The sequence below is a fragment of the Asterias amurensis genome, chromosome 21, assembly GCF_032118995.1.
Source record: "Asterias amurensis chromosome 21, ASM3211899v1".
Lineage (NCBI taxonomy): Eukaryota > Metazoa > Echinodermata > Asteroidea > Forcipulatida > Asteriidae > Asterias > Asterias amurensis.
Window position 1 is genome coordinate 10,144,344 of NC_092668.1, and position 17,737 is coordinate 10,162,080.

Below are 17,737 nucleotides of genomic sequence, written 5' to 3' on the forward strand. Positions count from 1 at the left end.
GTATAATATGAGACTGTTCCATTCTTAAAGAGGTTGAGCCAGTACTACCTTTGCAACAAAGAATTGAAAAGGAAATAAATAGAAACATTTGAGAAGGTATATTTCTGTGTAATTGGTAATCACAAAAATAAGTACAGTAGGCTTGCAGAAAAATCTGCCTTTTGGAAAAAAGTTTTATCATACCGTCCTTTCTACGACACCCCTCCAACAAAATTGACTAGTCCTGAAACTAGACTATAAACAATAATGATTAATATAAAAAGGTCCACCAGCGAACCTTGGTTTAGTGGACCAGAATATTGTTTTGGAAAAGTAACCGCCGGAATTGCAGTTGTTGTAGCCGGTTACAAAAGACGCAACATTATTCAGAAAGGTAGGTTTACATTTTGTTATTAGTTGTAATAAGTCGTGACGTTTATTAATGGGAAGGTACACGTTTGGTATTTTTATACTCAAAACAAATATTAACTTAAAAACTGATTTGGTCTTGAGCATTGGAGAGCTGTTGATAGTATAAAACATTGTGAGAAACGGCTCCCTCTGAAGTAGCATAAATTTTTAGAAAGAGGTAATTTCTCAAGTCAATAATAAAAGACTTCTAGCCAGAAGTCTTTTAATTCCTATCTGAAAACACAAAACATTGTCCAACAAGGGTATTTTTTCTCTCATCGTTTTCTCGTAACTTCGATGACCTCTTTAAGTTTGTTATTTTATACATGTGTTGAGATACATCAAGTGAGCAAGACTGATCTTTGACAATTACCAAACGTGTACCTTCCCTTTAAGGCAAGATTTTGTACCGTTAATATTATTTGTAATTTCTAAATTTGAAACAGGATTCGTGTGCGACAGATCAAGAACTTTTCTTGTTCAATTTTGTAAACAAAACTATCAATGGGGGGGGGGGGGGGTGAGGGGGGGGCGTCAAAACAGTGGGCAAATAAATAGAAGTCCTTCATTGATTTACCGAATCGACTTATGGGGCGGGAGAGGGGGCGGGGAGGCACAGCCTGATGAGGGCCACTTTAGGAAACCATTTCTTTTGCAGTTGGGGCAGCTAAAACTTAGAGTCACACCTACACAAATCTTTAGAGTGTTGCACGTAAAAACAGGTGCTGGGAGTCGAGATTATTGTTTTATGACTGTAAAATACCCGCTGTTTAGAAACAGATCCCTCGTAGGCCGGGGTCCCGAGGTCCCGGCTGTAGGTTACACCTCTGGAAAGCCTCCCTCCGTGGGTGCGACGCAGAGACCTGGCAGGCCTGCATGCTCCTAAAGGTTCTGCCAAGTTGTTCCTACCTCCATTGGAACACCATGGATATCCTTCCTCCTTGGTCTCAAGAGTCAGAAAGACATGGAACGGTGGTTCCAGGAACTCCCGGGGACGTCCAAGGAATTAAGTCCAGTCCTGGGGTTTATTTTGAGAGTTTTTCAAAACTTGTTTTTGTATGCACTCATCCTGACGTGACGCTCTTGAATGAACTATAAACGACTTTTGGTTAATTATTGCCGCTCACTATTTGACTGAAAGTCGCTTTTAATAGTAGCATACAGGATAAAAATATTGATTAGCAGAGCATCAGCACACTTTGTGCTGCTGTAGTCAATCATGGCAGACAATCCACCACTACGCTTTGGTGGGATTCGAACCCAGCGTTTGCATTCAAGGCCAGCAGTTTGGCTGCCATAATAGTTTCAAACAGAGTAATTGTGAAGATGGTTTGAAATAAATTATATTATGAACCAAATAATAGCAATGCATGAAGCAAGTCCGTTTTTCCTCCATTGTTATAGGGTGACTTTGAGTGAAAGAGTGACTGTATTGGTAGTTACTGAATTTGTTTTATTAGCACGGGGAGAGGTTGATATAGTATAAAACACTGTGAGAAATGTCTCCTTTGAAGTGATGTAAAGTTATCGAGAAAGAAGTTATTTTCAACGAAATTGGTTTCGAGGCCTCGGATTTAGAATTTGAGGTCACGAAATGTATCAGAAGCACACAACTTGTGACCAGGGTGTTTTTGATCCTCAACATTCTTGATACTCGATCTTTGAGCGTAACCGATACTTCGGGTGTCTGTTTCCCTCCTTCAGTTGTGGTAATCCACAATTATAAGAACAATCGGTAAATGTTACCCTAAGGGTACACTTTCAGCCTTGGGCACCATGCCACTATTGTGTCATCGTGTCGTGTGGTTATCGCATAAAAAATAACGGCAGCTGGCAACCCTAGCGACCCCTCTGACGTGTTTGGGGGTAAAAGGGCAAATTTGAGCCTGGTTATCGACAAAAACAACAATAGGCCGTGAGAGAAAAACATTTTGGGGAAAAACTAATACAAAAATGCCAAACTAATACAATGCATAAGCTGCCTCATCAATTTCTGAACTGAAAAAAAAAAAATCTTGCATAATTTTATTAAAATAGTTTCAAAAATAAAGGCAATCAAGAACACTTTTTAGGGGGATTAATAGGCAAACCTATTTGAATTTAATAAAAAAAAAGTTAACGTTGTCTTTCGGGTTCAAGATGATGTGAACTGCTTGCGACGTGAATAAAACAGGCCCAGCAGCAAAGCAAAGGACGTTTTGAACTATCAGGTTATTTCGCTTTTGTTTTACAGCGCCATATTGCTTCAACTTGAGTCCGGGCTCTTCCAGCACAATGAAGCTGTTGTGTTTGTTGATGCTTGCAGGGGTAACGTGTGGATCGATTATTCGTAAACTACAGCAGGTAAGAAGAACTTCAACCCACGCTCGACACCTTACCACCCCCCTAAAAAAAGAGCAACAACCAAACGACACCCCATCCCCAAGCGCACACAAAATACAAACCTCACTTTTATTTAATAAAAGCTTCTCCGAGTTATTTTCTTCAATGTTTACTATGTGTAGCCCCGTACAAAGAGTGGCTTTAAGCCTTAATGTAGGCGAACTTGCTTAAACAATTAATATTAGTGTTCTCGCTTGTTTGTAGAGAACAATATTTTTTGACAAACCGACTGCAAAAGTCGACGCCCGTAAAGCTGAAAATAGTTTTTGTACACCGATTGGTGGCGCTCTTTGACAAGCACGTGCGCGCGCTGCTGAAACAAATATTATCGTCTTGAGAGTGTCACTGATGCTCTGTAAACAGATCAACTGTGCCCTCGATCCTCTCACACACTGCGGCGCCGTATCGTCCCGTCCGTAAACTACAGCAGGTAAAAACCACTTCTTACAATCTAAAATCGGTTGTTTTCTTAATGAAAATTCTATCATTTGTATCAACAAAGCAAGGTAAGGAAGTAAGTATAGATGAACATGTCTTTCTTCTCGGCCTGGGCCGATGAAGGAAATTGTGTTTACTGTTTGTTGTTGGGATGAGTATGGTCGTGGAGATAGACGCACGTACTTTTTTAGAATACATTCGTATTTGAATTTTTTAAAGCACTGGGAAAAGTTTCTGTACGGCGCCACCACTTTTTCATTCGATATGAAATAATATAGTTAGTATCTAATTTACTTCAATGAGATATCCCTTTTTGTAAAAAAGTGGTGGCGCCATACGGAAAGTTATCCATCCACACCACCAATCCATGATATGAGTTAGAGTTAGTTGCGATAACGTTTTATTTTAATGTAAGGTATCAGTTAGTAGAGTTAGCCCACCTTGTTAAGTTGTTGAGCTGTTATATAAAGTGTTAACTTAAGTTAATGGCTCTGCTTTTATCATCGGTCTCGGGACAGTGATGAGACTGATGTTAAAAGCGGAGCCATTAACAGCTCAACACAGTACACTTATGACTTACACTTACTTTTATAGTATACAAAGGTTTGATGGGATTTTAATATTGTAGGCTTATTTTTATGCCTTTTAACATCCCATATGCATTTTCATTCAGGTATTTGTCGAAGCTGTTTTTGAACTGATTGGTTGTCATGGCTTTGACCACTTTGGCTGGGAGTTTATTATCTACAACTCATTGTGTGAAGAAGTGTTTTCTGAGATTGAGCCCTTTGTTTAGCCTTTTTTTTGAAGAGCTTCATGTCATGGCCTCTTGCGTTGCTAGTTTGAGAGAGTGTTAATAGACTGCTGGCATCTATATCCACGAGCCCCGTAAGAATCTTGAAGGTTCCTATGAGGTCCCCTCGCAATCTTCTTACTTCCAGGGGACAGAGGTCAAGTTCCCTCAGTCTTTCCTCGTATGTCTTCTCTCTCAGACTAGGAACTAGCTTGGTGGCTCTTCTCTGCACTTTCTCCAGACACTTTATATCTTTCTTTAGGTATGGGCACCATGCTTGAACGCAATACTCAAGGTGTGGTCTAATGTAGGCTTTGTACAGGATAGCAAAACTTTCCCTATCAATGTACTTGAAGGTCCTTCTGAAGATCCTAAGGCTCTGCATTGCTATACTGGCAGCTTTTGTACACTGTAGGGTGGGTTTACAGTCTCATGTAAGGTACACACCAAGATCCTTCTCTTCACTTTGCTTGGATTTCAACCCCGTTTAAGATGTAGCTTCTGAGTGGGTTATCCTTGCCCATGTGCATACACTTACACTTTGACGCATTGAACCTCAGCAACCAGGTATCGGACCACTTCTCCAGGGTATGCAGATCTTGCTGTAGCATGTTTCCTCTATTACTTTCCTTCAAGACTTTATTGTAGAGTTTTGTGTCATCAGCAAATAATTAGGATGTCGATGTAACAATATCCGGCTGGTCGTTGGTATAGAGAACGAATAGTATTGGACCTAGCACAGACCCTTGTGGTACGCCACTCAATACGTCTGCCCAGTTGGATAGCTTGCCTCTTACTCCTACTTGTAAGTTGTTGCTTCCTGTTACTCAGGAATTCCTGGATCCATTTGATTATCCTTCCTTCAAGGCCATAGGCTTTCAGTTTGGAAATGAGGCGCTTGTGGGGCACAGTGTCAAAAGCCTAGGAGTAGTCCAAATAGATGACATCCACTCCAGACCCATTGTCCAGGTTCATTGTAATATCCTCCAGGGTGACTAGAAGGTTGGACAATGACATGCAGGATCTTCTTGGGATAAAGCCATGTTGTTCTGTTGATAGTAGGTCCTTGTCTGTGACGTGACTAGGAACATTGTCTCTGATAAGTGATTCCTCGCCTTGCAGGGCACGCTGGTTAGACTAATGGGTCTGTGATTGCATGCTTTAATCTTCGATCCTTTCTTGTAGATTGGGACAACTTTCGCTTGTTTCCAGTCTTCTGGGACAATTCCTCAAGTGACTTTTTGTAGATGCAGTGCAGTAGAACTGCCATCTCTCTGGAACACTCTTTCAAGACATACGGGTGAATTCCCTCCATTCCAGGTGACTTGTCTGGCTTTAGAATGAGATTGTCAAGTTTCTTGATAACATCCTCCAGAGTACTAAGATCTGCGTCGGTATCTGCTTGCATGTTATAGTTGCAGTGTAGGTGGTTCTCCTTCTGGCTCTCTGGTATACACACTCTTGAAGAACAGTCTAAGATGCGAATGTTTTGTACGCAGAAAGTTCTCGTTGGGTCTGTTGTCAATATCCCCTACATTACAATTTAGTACACAACAATGTTTATTTTTTAATTTCGGTGCCCATTTATTGATGTTTCATTTAAAATTACTTTTATTTCAACAGCTAATTCTAAATAAATATAGTCTCAAGTTGAGGGCCATTGCATTCGGTTGGCCATACAAATAATAAATATACAGCTGGTTGACTGAAGTAGTTCAGATGTTACGATTTTTCTCTTCAACTGATGGGAGGATGCAGGGTTAGGATTATCGCAACAACTAGTTTTAACATGTCTAATACAATGGAGTATTGCTCTACAAGTACAAATATGGCCAGCCATGGTGACTCGTGACTGAGTTGGTTGAGTGAGTACGATTTTCCTTCTGCCTTGGTCAGAGCATGAACGATTGCCTCAAATTCATCATGACATTCCATCAATCAAGGGTACTCATTACAAGCATAGGTTAACTGTTGTGACAGGAACGACAATCATTTAAAAAAAGACAATCACTCGGAATTAATGGTGACCGTGCATGATTGAATGATTGTTATTGGAGATATCAACGAGGCGGGCAATGTGTGGTAAAGTCTACTCCTACTTACTAAGTACTAGAACTATGAGGTTTGTGTAGTTGTTGAGAGAGAAGTAATTTACCACAAATTTGATTTTGAGACCTAAGACTTAGATTTTGAGGTCCCGAAATCAAGCATCTGAAAGCACACAACTCCGTGTGACAAGGGTGTTTTTCTTCCATTATTATCTCGCAACTGCAACGACCAATTGAGTTCAAATTTTCACAGTTTTTTTTGTGTGTGCATATGTTGAGATACACCAAGTGAGAAGACTGGTCTTTGACAATTACCAATAGTGTCCAGTGTCTTTAAAAATGGCCTTGATTCAAACAGCACAGACAAAAACACTAAAACATGCTTCCTGACTTACAGGGAAAACAGTTTTGAATTGGATTTTGTACATGTCACTCTATGAGGTTTGTGGAGATTATAATGGAATGAACCTCATTAAGTAGGTAAATCTTAAACTGTATGTAATTGTAATAGTGTTTAATTTCTCTCACAGATTCCTGAACCAGTTGAGAATGGTAAGTCTGCTTTCAACTGTTCTTGATGTACTTTTTCTTAACACAAAACACAATGTCCACAGAGCAAGAGTTACATTTATCTTACACAGTTTGAAGATTTTGATAGTAGAAAGCTTACCTTGAAGTTTTACTCGCTGAGGTGCGTAGTTTTTGAGAAATGAGTAAAACCAATAATTTTCGTCTCAGTTTTAGCATTTTGGGATGTACCCGACCCCTTAAAAACAATGTCTAGATAATTATATTTACTTAGTGCGGATATTTACAATTTGGGTCTGGCAGGCACACCCCACCACTGAAAATGTATGGCAATGGCCATTCATGATACATGTACGGGACTCTACTGAACATTTTCAAATCTTCTACTTCTGCTTGGATACTCGATAGGGTCCATAAGACAGGACGTAAAGCCGAGGGACTACTCGTCCATAAGCGGTGCAGGGGTGCGGTTTCATCAGGTTAACTATCTCTAGCTGATTTTTGGGGGATCCATCGTGTGGCCCCAATGACCCCACCCAACAGAGTGTGCTTGGTAGACGCCCTTCCTTACATGGGCAAGAACCATTGACCATTGCTGTTTACAGAAAAAAATGCCTTGAGAAAAAGAAAAGATTGTTGTGTTATTTTTTCAAATCAAATTTAACCAAATGAAAGATTTAGACATCTTCTGTTTTTCCTTTGTACAAGGTGGGCCCACCGTACCATGCCAGGCTGAGAGAGAATCTGCAGGACCCAATGATTTGCTTCCAGAGTGCGATGAGTTTGGTCACTATCTCCCAAAGCAATGCAATGGGGACAGTACTATGTGCTGGTGTGTCTCACAATGTGGGGATGTTCTTATCGAAACTAAAGGCGGACCTGACCTAGTTTGTGGTATGTACGAAAGGTTTTTTGGTTTTATGGAACCGTGTGCCTGTATACATTAAAACTAAGCTGTGAAAATTTCATTTCAAAAGGTGGTCTTATTTTTTAAGATTTTTCTGAGAAACCGGAGCATAGGCAATATCTTACAATCATATAAACACCTGGGACAGTTTGTCCATTCTGATTGGTCGAGAGGAGATCACATGGCTATTTTAAATGTGCGATGTCAACACAGTGGAAGTGTTTAAACCTGTCTTTATGGTGTGCAATCTTACACAGGCGCTTAGTTACGTGCAATTTAATCAACAGCTGCTGGTACTCAGTGAATAAGCGTATGGACAACAATTAATATTCAATGCAATTTTGGCATCTGAGAAAGTGACGACAGGAATTAACAAAATTTTTAAAGAAATTTTTAAAAGATCGCCAACATTATTACGCTTTTTATTGGCCAATTAAGACCTTGTTGCCTAGTCTTTTATTCCCTTTATAAAAACCACAGTGGATGACATTGAATGGTCAGACAAGTAGGAGCCTCAGCTTGGTGTATCTCAACATCTGCACTTAAAGAACAAACATGTGAAAATGTTGACTAAATTTGTCTTCGAAGTGCATGATGATAATGAAAGAAAAAACACCTTTGTCACATAAAATTGTTTGCAATGCTTTCAAATGCTTGATTTTGGGACCTCAAAATCTAATTCTAATTCAGAGGGTGCCGTTTTTCACCATGTTTTATATTATAACACCTTGCTCAAATATTCTGCCTTTTCATTGGTTTAGAGCGCATCTCATGATATGTCTTAGTTTTACTAGATGGCGGCCGTGTAATAGTGCATCGTTTGCCGTGTGATAGTCCAACGACTATCATACGACGTGCAGTACCCAGACGTCTTTTTACCCACTTCGAACCCAATCAGTTGTGCGTCTGTGTTTCTGGAATGCGCGTACAAATGTTATGTGTACGAAGATGATAAATAGTCTGTTGGGGTGTTAAAGAACAAATATTGACTGCTTTAACTAGTGCTATGGTTAAAACTACGACTCCCTCGTTGATCCCCAGACCGTTCCATTTTCCCTCGGCTGCGCCTCTGGAAAATGGAACGCTCCGGGATCACCTCGGGAGTCGCAGTTGTAACCATAGCACTCGAAGCTGTCAATATTTGTATACTATCAACAGCTCTCCATTGCCAAGTAAGGTTTTATGCTAACAACTATTTTGAGTAATTACCAATAGTGTCCACTGCCTTTAAAGCTATTTTGCCCCAAGTGATTTTGTATAATTATTTGTCACCACAGAGCAAGTAGATCCACCTTGCCATTCAGCTTTAGGTGAAAGCAAAGCAAGAGGTGTTCTGTTTGGTAAGTTCAAACCCAAGTGTCATGAGAATGGATTCTATGACCACACCCAATGTCTTGGAAGTGTCTGCTGGTGCACAGATCGATGTGGGAATCGGGTAGAGGACTCTAAACACTATCTCTGGAACAGAGGATTTTGCGGTAAGTTAAGCCTCCACTAAGCTATTCTTTATCTCCGATTGATCTTTGGTTCCCTAGAAGCCTATTGTTTTTGGACTCCCTATATGGCAACAAAAATTGTTGTCCACAAAAAAAAAAATATCAAGAAAAAATTGACATACTATTTCCAAAGTTTGTGAGTGCATTGGTCTTGGAATCCCCAAAAAGCCTTAAAAAAACAAATTCTTAGGCCAAAGGTCAAGAAACAGAATAGCGTGCGAGGCATTTGTGTTGAACAAACACAAATTTGTTTCATGTTTTATTTGAGTGACGTAAAACACTTTCTGTTGAACAAACACACATTTTGTTCCTTGTTTTTATTTGAGTGGCGTAAAACATTCTCTCTTCTGTTAATTTTGTTCAGCTTGCCCAAATAATGACCAAGCCTGGAAGTGTACGGGCAACCCATGCGATGATTTGGAGGCGCCTGCTTGCCCAGACCACCCAGATGCTGTCTGCAGACCATTTATATGTGGAGGATGTTCGTACAAGTTTTATGTGAATCAACAGGAGGTGGACTGTGGAACCCCTGAACCGGAAGTGGAACCAGAACCGGAACCAATAGGTAGGAACACTGGTTTTTATAATAGACTACCCCAAATTCTATGGTGTCAGTAGCTACACTGGATAGTTTTTATAGTAGACTAGCCCCAATTCTATGGTGTCGGATTCAATATGTAGGAACACTGGATAGTTTTTATAATAGACTAGCCCCAATTCTAGGGTGTCGGAACCAGTATGCAGGTACACTGGATAGTTTTTATAGTAGACTAGCCCCAATTCTATGGTGTCGGAACCAGTATGCAGGTACACTGGGTAGTTTTTATAATAGCCTAGCCCCCAATTCTATTTTTTTTTCTTACCATGGGATTTTGCGAAACGCAGAATTGTCTAGCCATATGCCACGAAATTGGGCCTCGATGCTTAATTGCGACCACAAGTGATTATCCAAAAAGCTAAACTCGCTGAAATAATATTAATGAGACATTTGTCTTATGATTTTGGAGGGTTGCTGAGTGTGCATTGCTTCACACATTTCACGTGTCAAAATTTGTTTTTCTTGTGATAGCTGTAAACCGTGAAGAGGGCTTGCCTTGTGTTGACAACTTAGGAACCACACGCATGGATAGGGCTACTTGGAAGGTGGATAAATGTGAGTTTTGCAGGTGTCTCAAGAGTGAGGTATTTTGCGTATCACCAAATTGTACTGCTCCTCTAGAAGGTCGAGATTGTACCATCAAGCCAGGAACTCAAGACGATTGCTGCCCATCGTATGACTGTCATGATGAAGGTGAGTAGCTCTAGACTTATTTTAATCAACACAAAACCTACTGTAATGTAGAGACTTTACAGGCCTGTGAGGTCTCAGCTTTACAGCGGAAATCCGTTTTTTTATTTATAAGGACGATTTATTATTTCCCTTTTTTTCTTCTTCTTTTTTCCTTCATAATTTTGTTTATCGGGTTATTTTGTTATTCCCTTGTATAAGATTGGCATTCCTTATATAAGCTGGACAATAATAATGTACCACTTCAATAATTTGAGATAAGCCTAGTTACTTGATAAATGGGATGTCAAAATTTGACCAGCGTAAATCGTTACGCACGCTCACTTGACGATACACGATCATTCTTACTTGGTTCCAATTGCCGATCTTCTTCTGTGTTACAGTAAACATTAAGCAGTGGGATGGGCCCCCTGCCCACTTTCAATGTTGGTTCCAATTGGCGGTCTTCTTCTGCGTTACAGTAAACATTAAGCAGTGGGATGGGTCATCTGCCCCCTTTCAATGTTGGTTCCAATTGGCGGTCTTTTTCTGCGTTACAGTAAACGTTGAGCAGTGGGATGGGTCCTCTGCCCCTTTTCAATGTTGGTTCCAATTGGCGGTCTTCTGCGTTACAGTCGACATTAAGCAGTGGGATGGGCCCCCTGCCCCCTTTCAATGTTGGTTCCAATTGGCGGTCTTCTTCTGCGTTACAGTAAACATTGAGCAGTGGGATGGGTCCTCTGCCCCCTTTCAATGTTGGTTCCAATTGCCGATCTTCTTCTGCGTTACAGTCGACATTAAGCAGTGGGATGGGCCCCCTGCCCCCTTTCAATGTTGGTTCCAATTGGCGGTCTGTTTCTGCGTTACAGTAAACATTAAGCAGTGGGATGGGTTCTCTGCCCCCTTTCAATGTTGGTTTCAATTAGTGATCTTCTTCTGCGTTACAGTAAACATTGAGCAGTGGGATGGGCCCCCTGCCGCCTTTCAATGTTGGTTCTAATACAGGTCTTCTTCTGCGTTACAGTCCACAGTGAGTGGGGAATGGGGGGCAGAGGAGAAATTATTTATTGTCAATGGGAAGTGGACAGGAAATGGTTTTATATAACGCTAGGAATGGTTGGCCCAAGCATTTTGGCAGGGATTGTAGCTCTTAGGTTTGAGAGGCGAGTCTCTGGTACAATGTATAAGGGAAAGTTGAAGGAGCAGTCGAGGTCCAGAGTGAAAGTTGGGCCAATGTTATAAAGGATTTTGGTGGTGGGGGAACACAGAATTAACCTAAGATTGTTAACATCATTGCCTAGAATAAGTTGGATGATGTAATGGTCAACAGGGGAGCAATAGTCAGTGTACTGGCAGACATAGCCCAGGAATTTGTGTTAAAACGGTGTATGTACTTTTTGTAGGACAAAAAACACAATGTCAACAGATTTACACTAAATTTACACAGTTCGAAGATAATGATAGTAGAAAGCTTCCCTGAAAATATTACGAGCTGAGGTGCTGTAGTTTTTCGGGAAATGTGCAAAACCATGTCATGAAAATAATTTTCGTCTCGTGAGATGAAAATTGTTTTAAGCATGTACAAACGTATTTTCATGACATTGTTTCACTCATTTCTCAAAAACTACAGCACCTCAGTAAGTAATATTTGAAGGGAAGCTTTCCACTATCATTATCTTCAAACCCTGTAAGTTAAATGTAAATCTATGGACATTTTGAAAAAGTACCCAAATCCTTTAAAGGCAGTGAACACTTTTGGTAAATACTCAAAATATATATCAGCATGAAACCTTACATGGTAATGAGTAATGGGGAGAGGTTGATAGTGAAAAACATTGTGAGAAGTGGCTCCCTAGTAACGCAGTTGTCCAGAAAGAAGTAATTTTTCATGAATTCGATTTAAAGACCTCAGATGTAGAATTTGAGGTCTCAAAAGTCAAGCATCTGAAAGCACACAACTTTGTGTGTCAAGGGTGTGTTTTCGATCATTATTATCTCGCAACTTTGGCTCAAGTTTTCACAGGGCTGTTACTTAATGCACATGTTGAGATACACCAAGTGAGAAGACTGGTTTTTGATAATTACCAATAGTGTCCAGTGTCTTTATCATCAAATTTGATGACAGAGGATATGGGCCACCTGTTGAGGTGTGAACAACTATTGGGGAATTCTAGAGATAATAGTGGAAAAATCTTCCTTACACCAACATGGATTAATTTCAATTCAGTCTTTGAATCAAGGCCAATAAGTGAATTGTAAACTTTCACCAATAGAGGGCCTTTGTGATCTTACATGATCGTCCAACTAAAAAAGTTTTACATTTTAACTGTTTGTTTCTTTCTAGAATCCATAGAGCCTCCATTGGTCCGCGCATGTACAGACTTGAATGGAACTGTACGAGAAACTGGGGAAAGCTGGAAAGAAAGCAGATGCATGACGTGCTTTTGTTCCAGTGGGGGTAGGGCATGTGTCTCGCCAATGTGTGCGGGACCACCAGCGGGGCAACAGTGTAGAATAAGGCCAGGAACTGAAGATGACTGCTGCCATCAATATGATTGCGAAGGTAAATAATAATGTTATTGTTTATTCGTACGTCGGAAAACATTTATAAAAAAAATAGCTTACATCATTGACAGAAACATTGTGTGTTATACCAAAAGAAGACGAAATTCTCTTCATATGATGTCAAACTTATCTTTTTGACAGCTGCCCATAACGATTTAGAGGTGCAGGAAAAATTATGAAATTGAGATACTTGAATTTTGGAAAAACAAGAAGTTGTTTCTTGGATAGCAAAAAAATACTGAACATGAACCAAACTTTACAAAAATAACATGTCCTGAGAGAGTGTTTCCTCAGCTTCAAAAAGATAAATTAGTTGTCAAAATGTACCATTCTAACAAACAACAGTCAACAATGTAGCATTTTTATCAGACAATTTTCTCTGTCTAAATGATAACAATTCCCATAAAAACAGTTCAAGCCTGTTTGCTGTGGACGCACGGCATTTTTCACCTATTCCTCTGAAAATTTGGACTGCCAAAACCATGATTTGTTAGCCAAAACATTGATAAAAATGGTCATGGAACTCACGTGTGTGTGACTGGATTTTGGGATACATTTCTGGTCTATGAAGAACAAAAAAGGCGAGTATCCGGGGAAAATTCATGTGTCGGCATTTGTAGCATGTTTTTCCTGAAACGGATTTTGGCGTAAAATTAACCCCAAACTATTTAAAATTTTCCCAGTCATTCCCTTGTGGTTTATTATTTCATTCTCTGTGTTGAAAATTTATATGTTAGACAGATATTTTTTGTTAAAATTTGTTTTTCTTTTGATAGCTTTAAACCTTGAAGAAGGCTTGCCTTGTATTGACAACTTGGGAACCACACGCATGGATAGGGCTACTTGGAAGGTGGATAAATGTGAGTTTTGCAGGTGTCTCAAGGGTGAGGTATTTTGCGTATCACCAAATTGTACTGCTCCTCTAGAAGGTCGAGATTGCACCATCAAGCCAGGAACTCAAGACGATTGCTGCCCATCGTATGACTGTCATGATGTAGGTGAGCAGCTTTATTCTGTCTTTTAATCAACATCAAACCTACCGTGGATTTCAGTTTAGTTCACACAAACTTCCACTGTCTTGAAATTAAGGCTAATAAATAAATTAAATAGATCCTACGGAAACCCACTAACGAGCCACTCAACATCTATGCTCTGTACTCCCCATCGCATGGCCGGCACAAACAAGGTCGTCAGCACCTGCTGTACCCTGTGTACACCGGAAGGTTAGTCTCCCCGGATTTTCTGCTCTCCCTGCTTGAGATTCGGAGAATAGCACAAGACAGGAGAGAATGGGAAAAGCTTGTGTCCGCCTGCTGTGCAGCCGACTGATGATGATGATGATAAAGGATTAAATGTCTGTGGTTGTAATGGGTTGCAGTCTTTTAATAATAACTGTTTTGGGTATGAATGAATATACCCCCGAAAGAAAGTTGTATTTGTCCTTAACTGTTTGTTTCTTTTTTTCAATCCATAGAGCTAGTTATGGTCACAACATGTACAGACTGGAATGGAATTGTACGAGAAACTGGAGAAAGTTGGAAAGAAGGCAGATGCATGGACTGCTTTTGTTACAGTGGGGGTAAGGCTTGTTCCTCACCAATGTGTATGGGACCACCAGCGAGGCAGCAGTGCAGAATAAGGCCAGGAACTGAAGATGACTGCTGCCATCAATATGATTGCGAAGGTACATGCCTTATGAATACATGGTGATTTATTTTTCAGCTACAATATACTGTAACAGTAATGATGATTTTACCTTTCCCTCCAATGTAATTGTCGAACCATAGTAATAGACCTTCATCACGCTATCACCATCTTGGTCATGTTCCCTATTTCCGATAACGGTAATGAATGCCAACATTCATTGCGCAAACATGGCATCATACTATTATTTCGGCCAGGCTCAGTTTGGTTACAATGAGTTGGAATGGAGTAAAATAAAGATGGCCACACAGTGATTAAGGTCTATTGTGAGTGATATTTATGAAAAATTGATTTACTGTTCATTGTTAAATTAGGTTCTCTTGGTGTTGCCGAGGAGGCTTCATGTACTGACAAAGATGGACATGTACGTGAACATGGAGAACGTTGGAAAGAAGGCAGATGTAAGGACTGTCTCTGTGACGATGGTTCCTCTGCATGTTCAACCCCAAAATGTCGAGGGCCACCGGCAGGGAAAGAGTGTAAAGTTATGCCAGGAACTGAGGAAAACTGCTGTCCAGAATACAATTGTGTAGATGGTACGATGAATATCTTTCTTTGTGGCTTTCTACTGGCATGCAATTACTGTTTAGCTGATTAGCTGATGTACTCATTTTGGGTTTCCAATCTGCCATTGCAAACTGAAAACCAATAGGAATAGCAACACTGTTTGAGGTATTTATGAATGCCAGTTTCTAAGTTAAATTACATGCCTGTCTTTTTTGAATCCATGGAAATAGGTGGAGGAAGACCTCCATGCCAAAAGAGGTGTTTAATATTTAGTCTATATGGTTTGTTCACATGGTTAGATTTTGTGTAAATAGGTTATGTCACACTGTACCGGCAGGGATTTTTTTTTAAATTCAACGAAATTCAACAATTTTTTTTTTTATAACTTGTCTGGCAGTTAAAAACTGAATTGCACTTGTAAAAAATATTTACAGATGAATGTTTACATGTTAATGGGGGTTGTTGGAAAGAAAGCAAATGCAAAGACTATGTTTGGGATGATAGTTCCAATGTAAAAAACAAAGAATAAATAAGGAAAGTTGTATTTGTCCCCAAAGGGACGGTACACGTTTGGTAATTATTTAAAACAAATAATAACTTAAAAACTGACTCGGTAACATGCATTGGAGAGCTGTTGATAGAATAAAACATTGTGAGAAACGGCTCCCTCTGAAGTAGCCTAGATTTTGAGAAAGAGGTAATTTCTCACTGAAATATTAAAAGACTTCTAGAAGTCTTTTATTCCTATCTGAAAGCACACAAATTCGTCCAACAAGGGTGTTTTTTCTTTCATCATTTTCTCGTAACTTCAATGAACAATTGAGCCAAAATTGTCACAGTCTTGTTATTTTATGCTTATGTTGGGATACACCAAGTGAGAAGACTGGTCTTTGACAATTACCAAACGTGTTCAGTTTAACTGTTTGTTTCTTTTCTTCAATCCATAGAACTAGTAATGGTCACAACATGTACAGACTGGAATGGAATTGTACGAGAAAATGGGGAAGAATGGAAAGAAGGTAAATGCGTGGACTGCTTTTGTTCCAGTGGGCGTAGGGTATGTGTCTCAACAATGTGTGCGGGACCACCAGCGGGGCAACAGTGTAGAATAAGGCCAGGAACTGAAGATGACTGCTGCCATCAGTATGATTGCGAAGGTAAATAATAATGTCTTGAAGTATGAATCCTTTTGCTCATATTCATGCCACATGGGAAGCTGTGTTTTGCAACTACAAAATGCTGTAAAAACTTTGCTTAAAGGCAGTGGACACTATTGGTAATTACTCAAAATATTTATTAGCATAAAACCTTTCTTGGTGACAAGTAATGGGGAGAGGTTGATGGTATAAAACATTGTGAGAAACGGCTCCCTCTGAAGTGCCATAGTTTTGGAGAAAGAAGTAATTTTCCATGAACTTGATTTCGAGACCTCAGATTTAAAACTTGAGGTCTCGAAATCAACCATCTAAACGCACAGAACTTCGTGTGACAAGTAAAGGGTGTTTTTTCTTTCATTATTATCTCTCAAATTCGATGACCAATTGAGCTCAAATTTTCACAGGTTTGTTATTTTATGCGTATGTTGAGATACACCAAGTGTGAGTACTGGTCTTTAACAATTACCAATATTGTCCACTGCCTTTAAACAAAGTAATTGATGGATTGTTGGACCACCAGTAAACTACCTGATTACAAAACACTTCTTATCTTGGGATTTTAAACGTATTAGCAGGTCTCCCAATTATGCAAGGGACCCTTGGTCTTGTGTCTTAACGTCAGTCCATTAAACAATTTGCATCGTATTTAACGTCTTTATTTGGGAAAGCCTTGCAAACGTGATGCACTGTACTTGTTGCAACTATTACCTGCAGCAAACAATGTTCTATAACTGTAGCAACCACTTGACCCAAGACAGTAATTTAAGGGATCAAACAAGGCAATAATTTGAGGGAACATAACAATATTTCGAGTGTATAAAATAAGTTGTTGAGGATTGATATAGTATTTTTAGGGAACAGCTATAGAAAAACCATGTACCTTTCAGGCTCTTTATTTATGGGTTGCACTTTTTTCACTTGGCATTGCCTTTTAGAAAAAAAGTACTTTCTGGTGAATAATAATAATAACAATATTAATGGGCATTTATAATGCGCCGGTATCCATCTAAAGATGCTCATTGCGCAGTGACACAATAAACGGGAAAAGGTTATGAAGTCCTCATTAGATGAGTCTTGAGGGAAGTTTTGAACAAAGCTATTGATGGAGAAAGTTTAACATGATCCGGCAAGTCATTCCACAATGAAGGGCAGCAGAAGTAAATGATCTTTCACCCCATGATGTTTTGGCCAGGGGTTTCCATAAAAGATGTTTTACATCTTGTTGGTTCTAGTTGGATAAAAACCAAGGTGTCTGAAACTTTGATAAAGGTGTACAGCTGTACCTGGCAAGCACTCAAATGGCTGAATTGTAACTGACATGACTGAGATTCGTTGTGTCACTTTTCATTCCATTGCAATTCATTGATTAGTTGTATTAATGATAACATAGGATGTGTGCTTTGATTTTGCAAATGAGTTGAATAAATAGGAAGCATCTCAATGTCAGAATTTACCAAGTTATTAATTAAGTACGATTTGAATTTTTGCATGGTGGAAATGCGATACGGAAAGGTTTGCGGTAACACCATGTAATAGCTATCTCTAAATGAGTTGG

At 39.6% G+C, this 17,737-nt stretch overlaps 1 protein-coding gene across 1 annotated transcript in view; it reads left to right on the top strand.

The window, feature by feature from the left end:
- Positions 1 to 272: 272 nt before the first annotated feature.
- Positions 273 to 17,737, top strand: part of LOC139953143 (kielin/chordin-like protein) — a 39,492-nt gene continuing 22,027 nt past the window's right edge. Inside the window, exons 1-12 of the mRNA XM_071952563.1 lie at positions 273 to 373; positions 2,624 to 2,733; positions 6,582 to 6,603; positions 7,288 to 7,473; positions 8,764 to 8,964; positions 9,347 to 9,547; positions 10,052 to 10,273; positions 12,594 to 12,812; positions 13,591 to 13,812; positions 14,289 to 14,498; positions 14,833 to 15,054; positions 15,973 to 16,182. Coding sequence (XP_071808664.1) covers positions 2,665 to 2,733; positions 6,582 to 6,603; positions 7,288 to 7,473; positions 8,764 to 8,964; positions 9,347 to 9,547; positions 10,052 to 10,273; positions 12,594 to 12,812; positions 13,591 to 13,812; positions 14,289 to 14,498; positions 14,833 to 15,054; positions 15,973 to 16,182 — 1,984 coding nt within the window. The 5' untranslated portion in view covers positions 273 to 373; positions 2,624 to 2,664. The remainder of the gene's footprint in view (positions 374 to 2,623; positions 2,734 to 6,581; positions 6,604 to 7,287; positions 7,474 to 8,763; positions 8,965 to 9,346; positions 9,548 to 10,051; positions 10,274 to 12,593; positions 12,813 to 13,590; positions 13,813 to 14,288; positions 14,499 to 14,832; positions 15,055 to 15,972; positions 16,183 to 17,737) is intronic.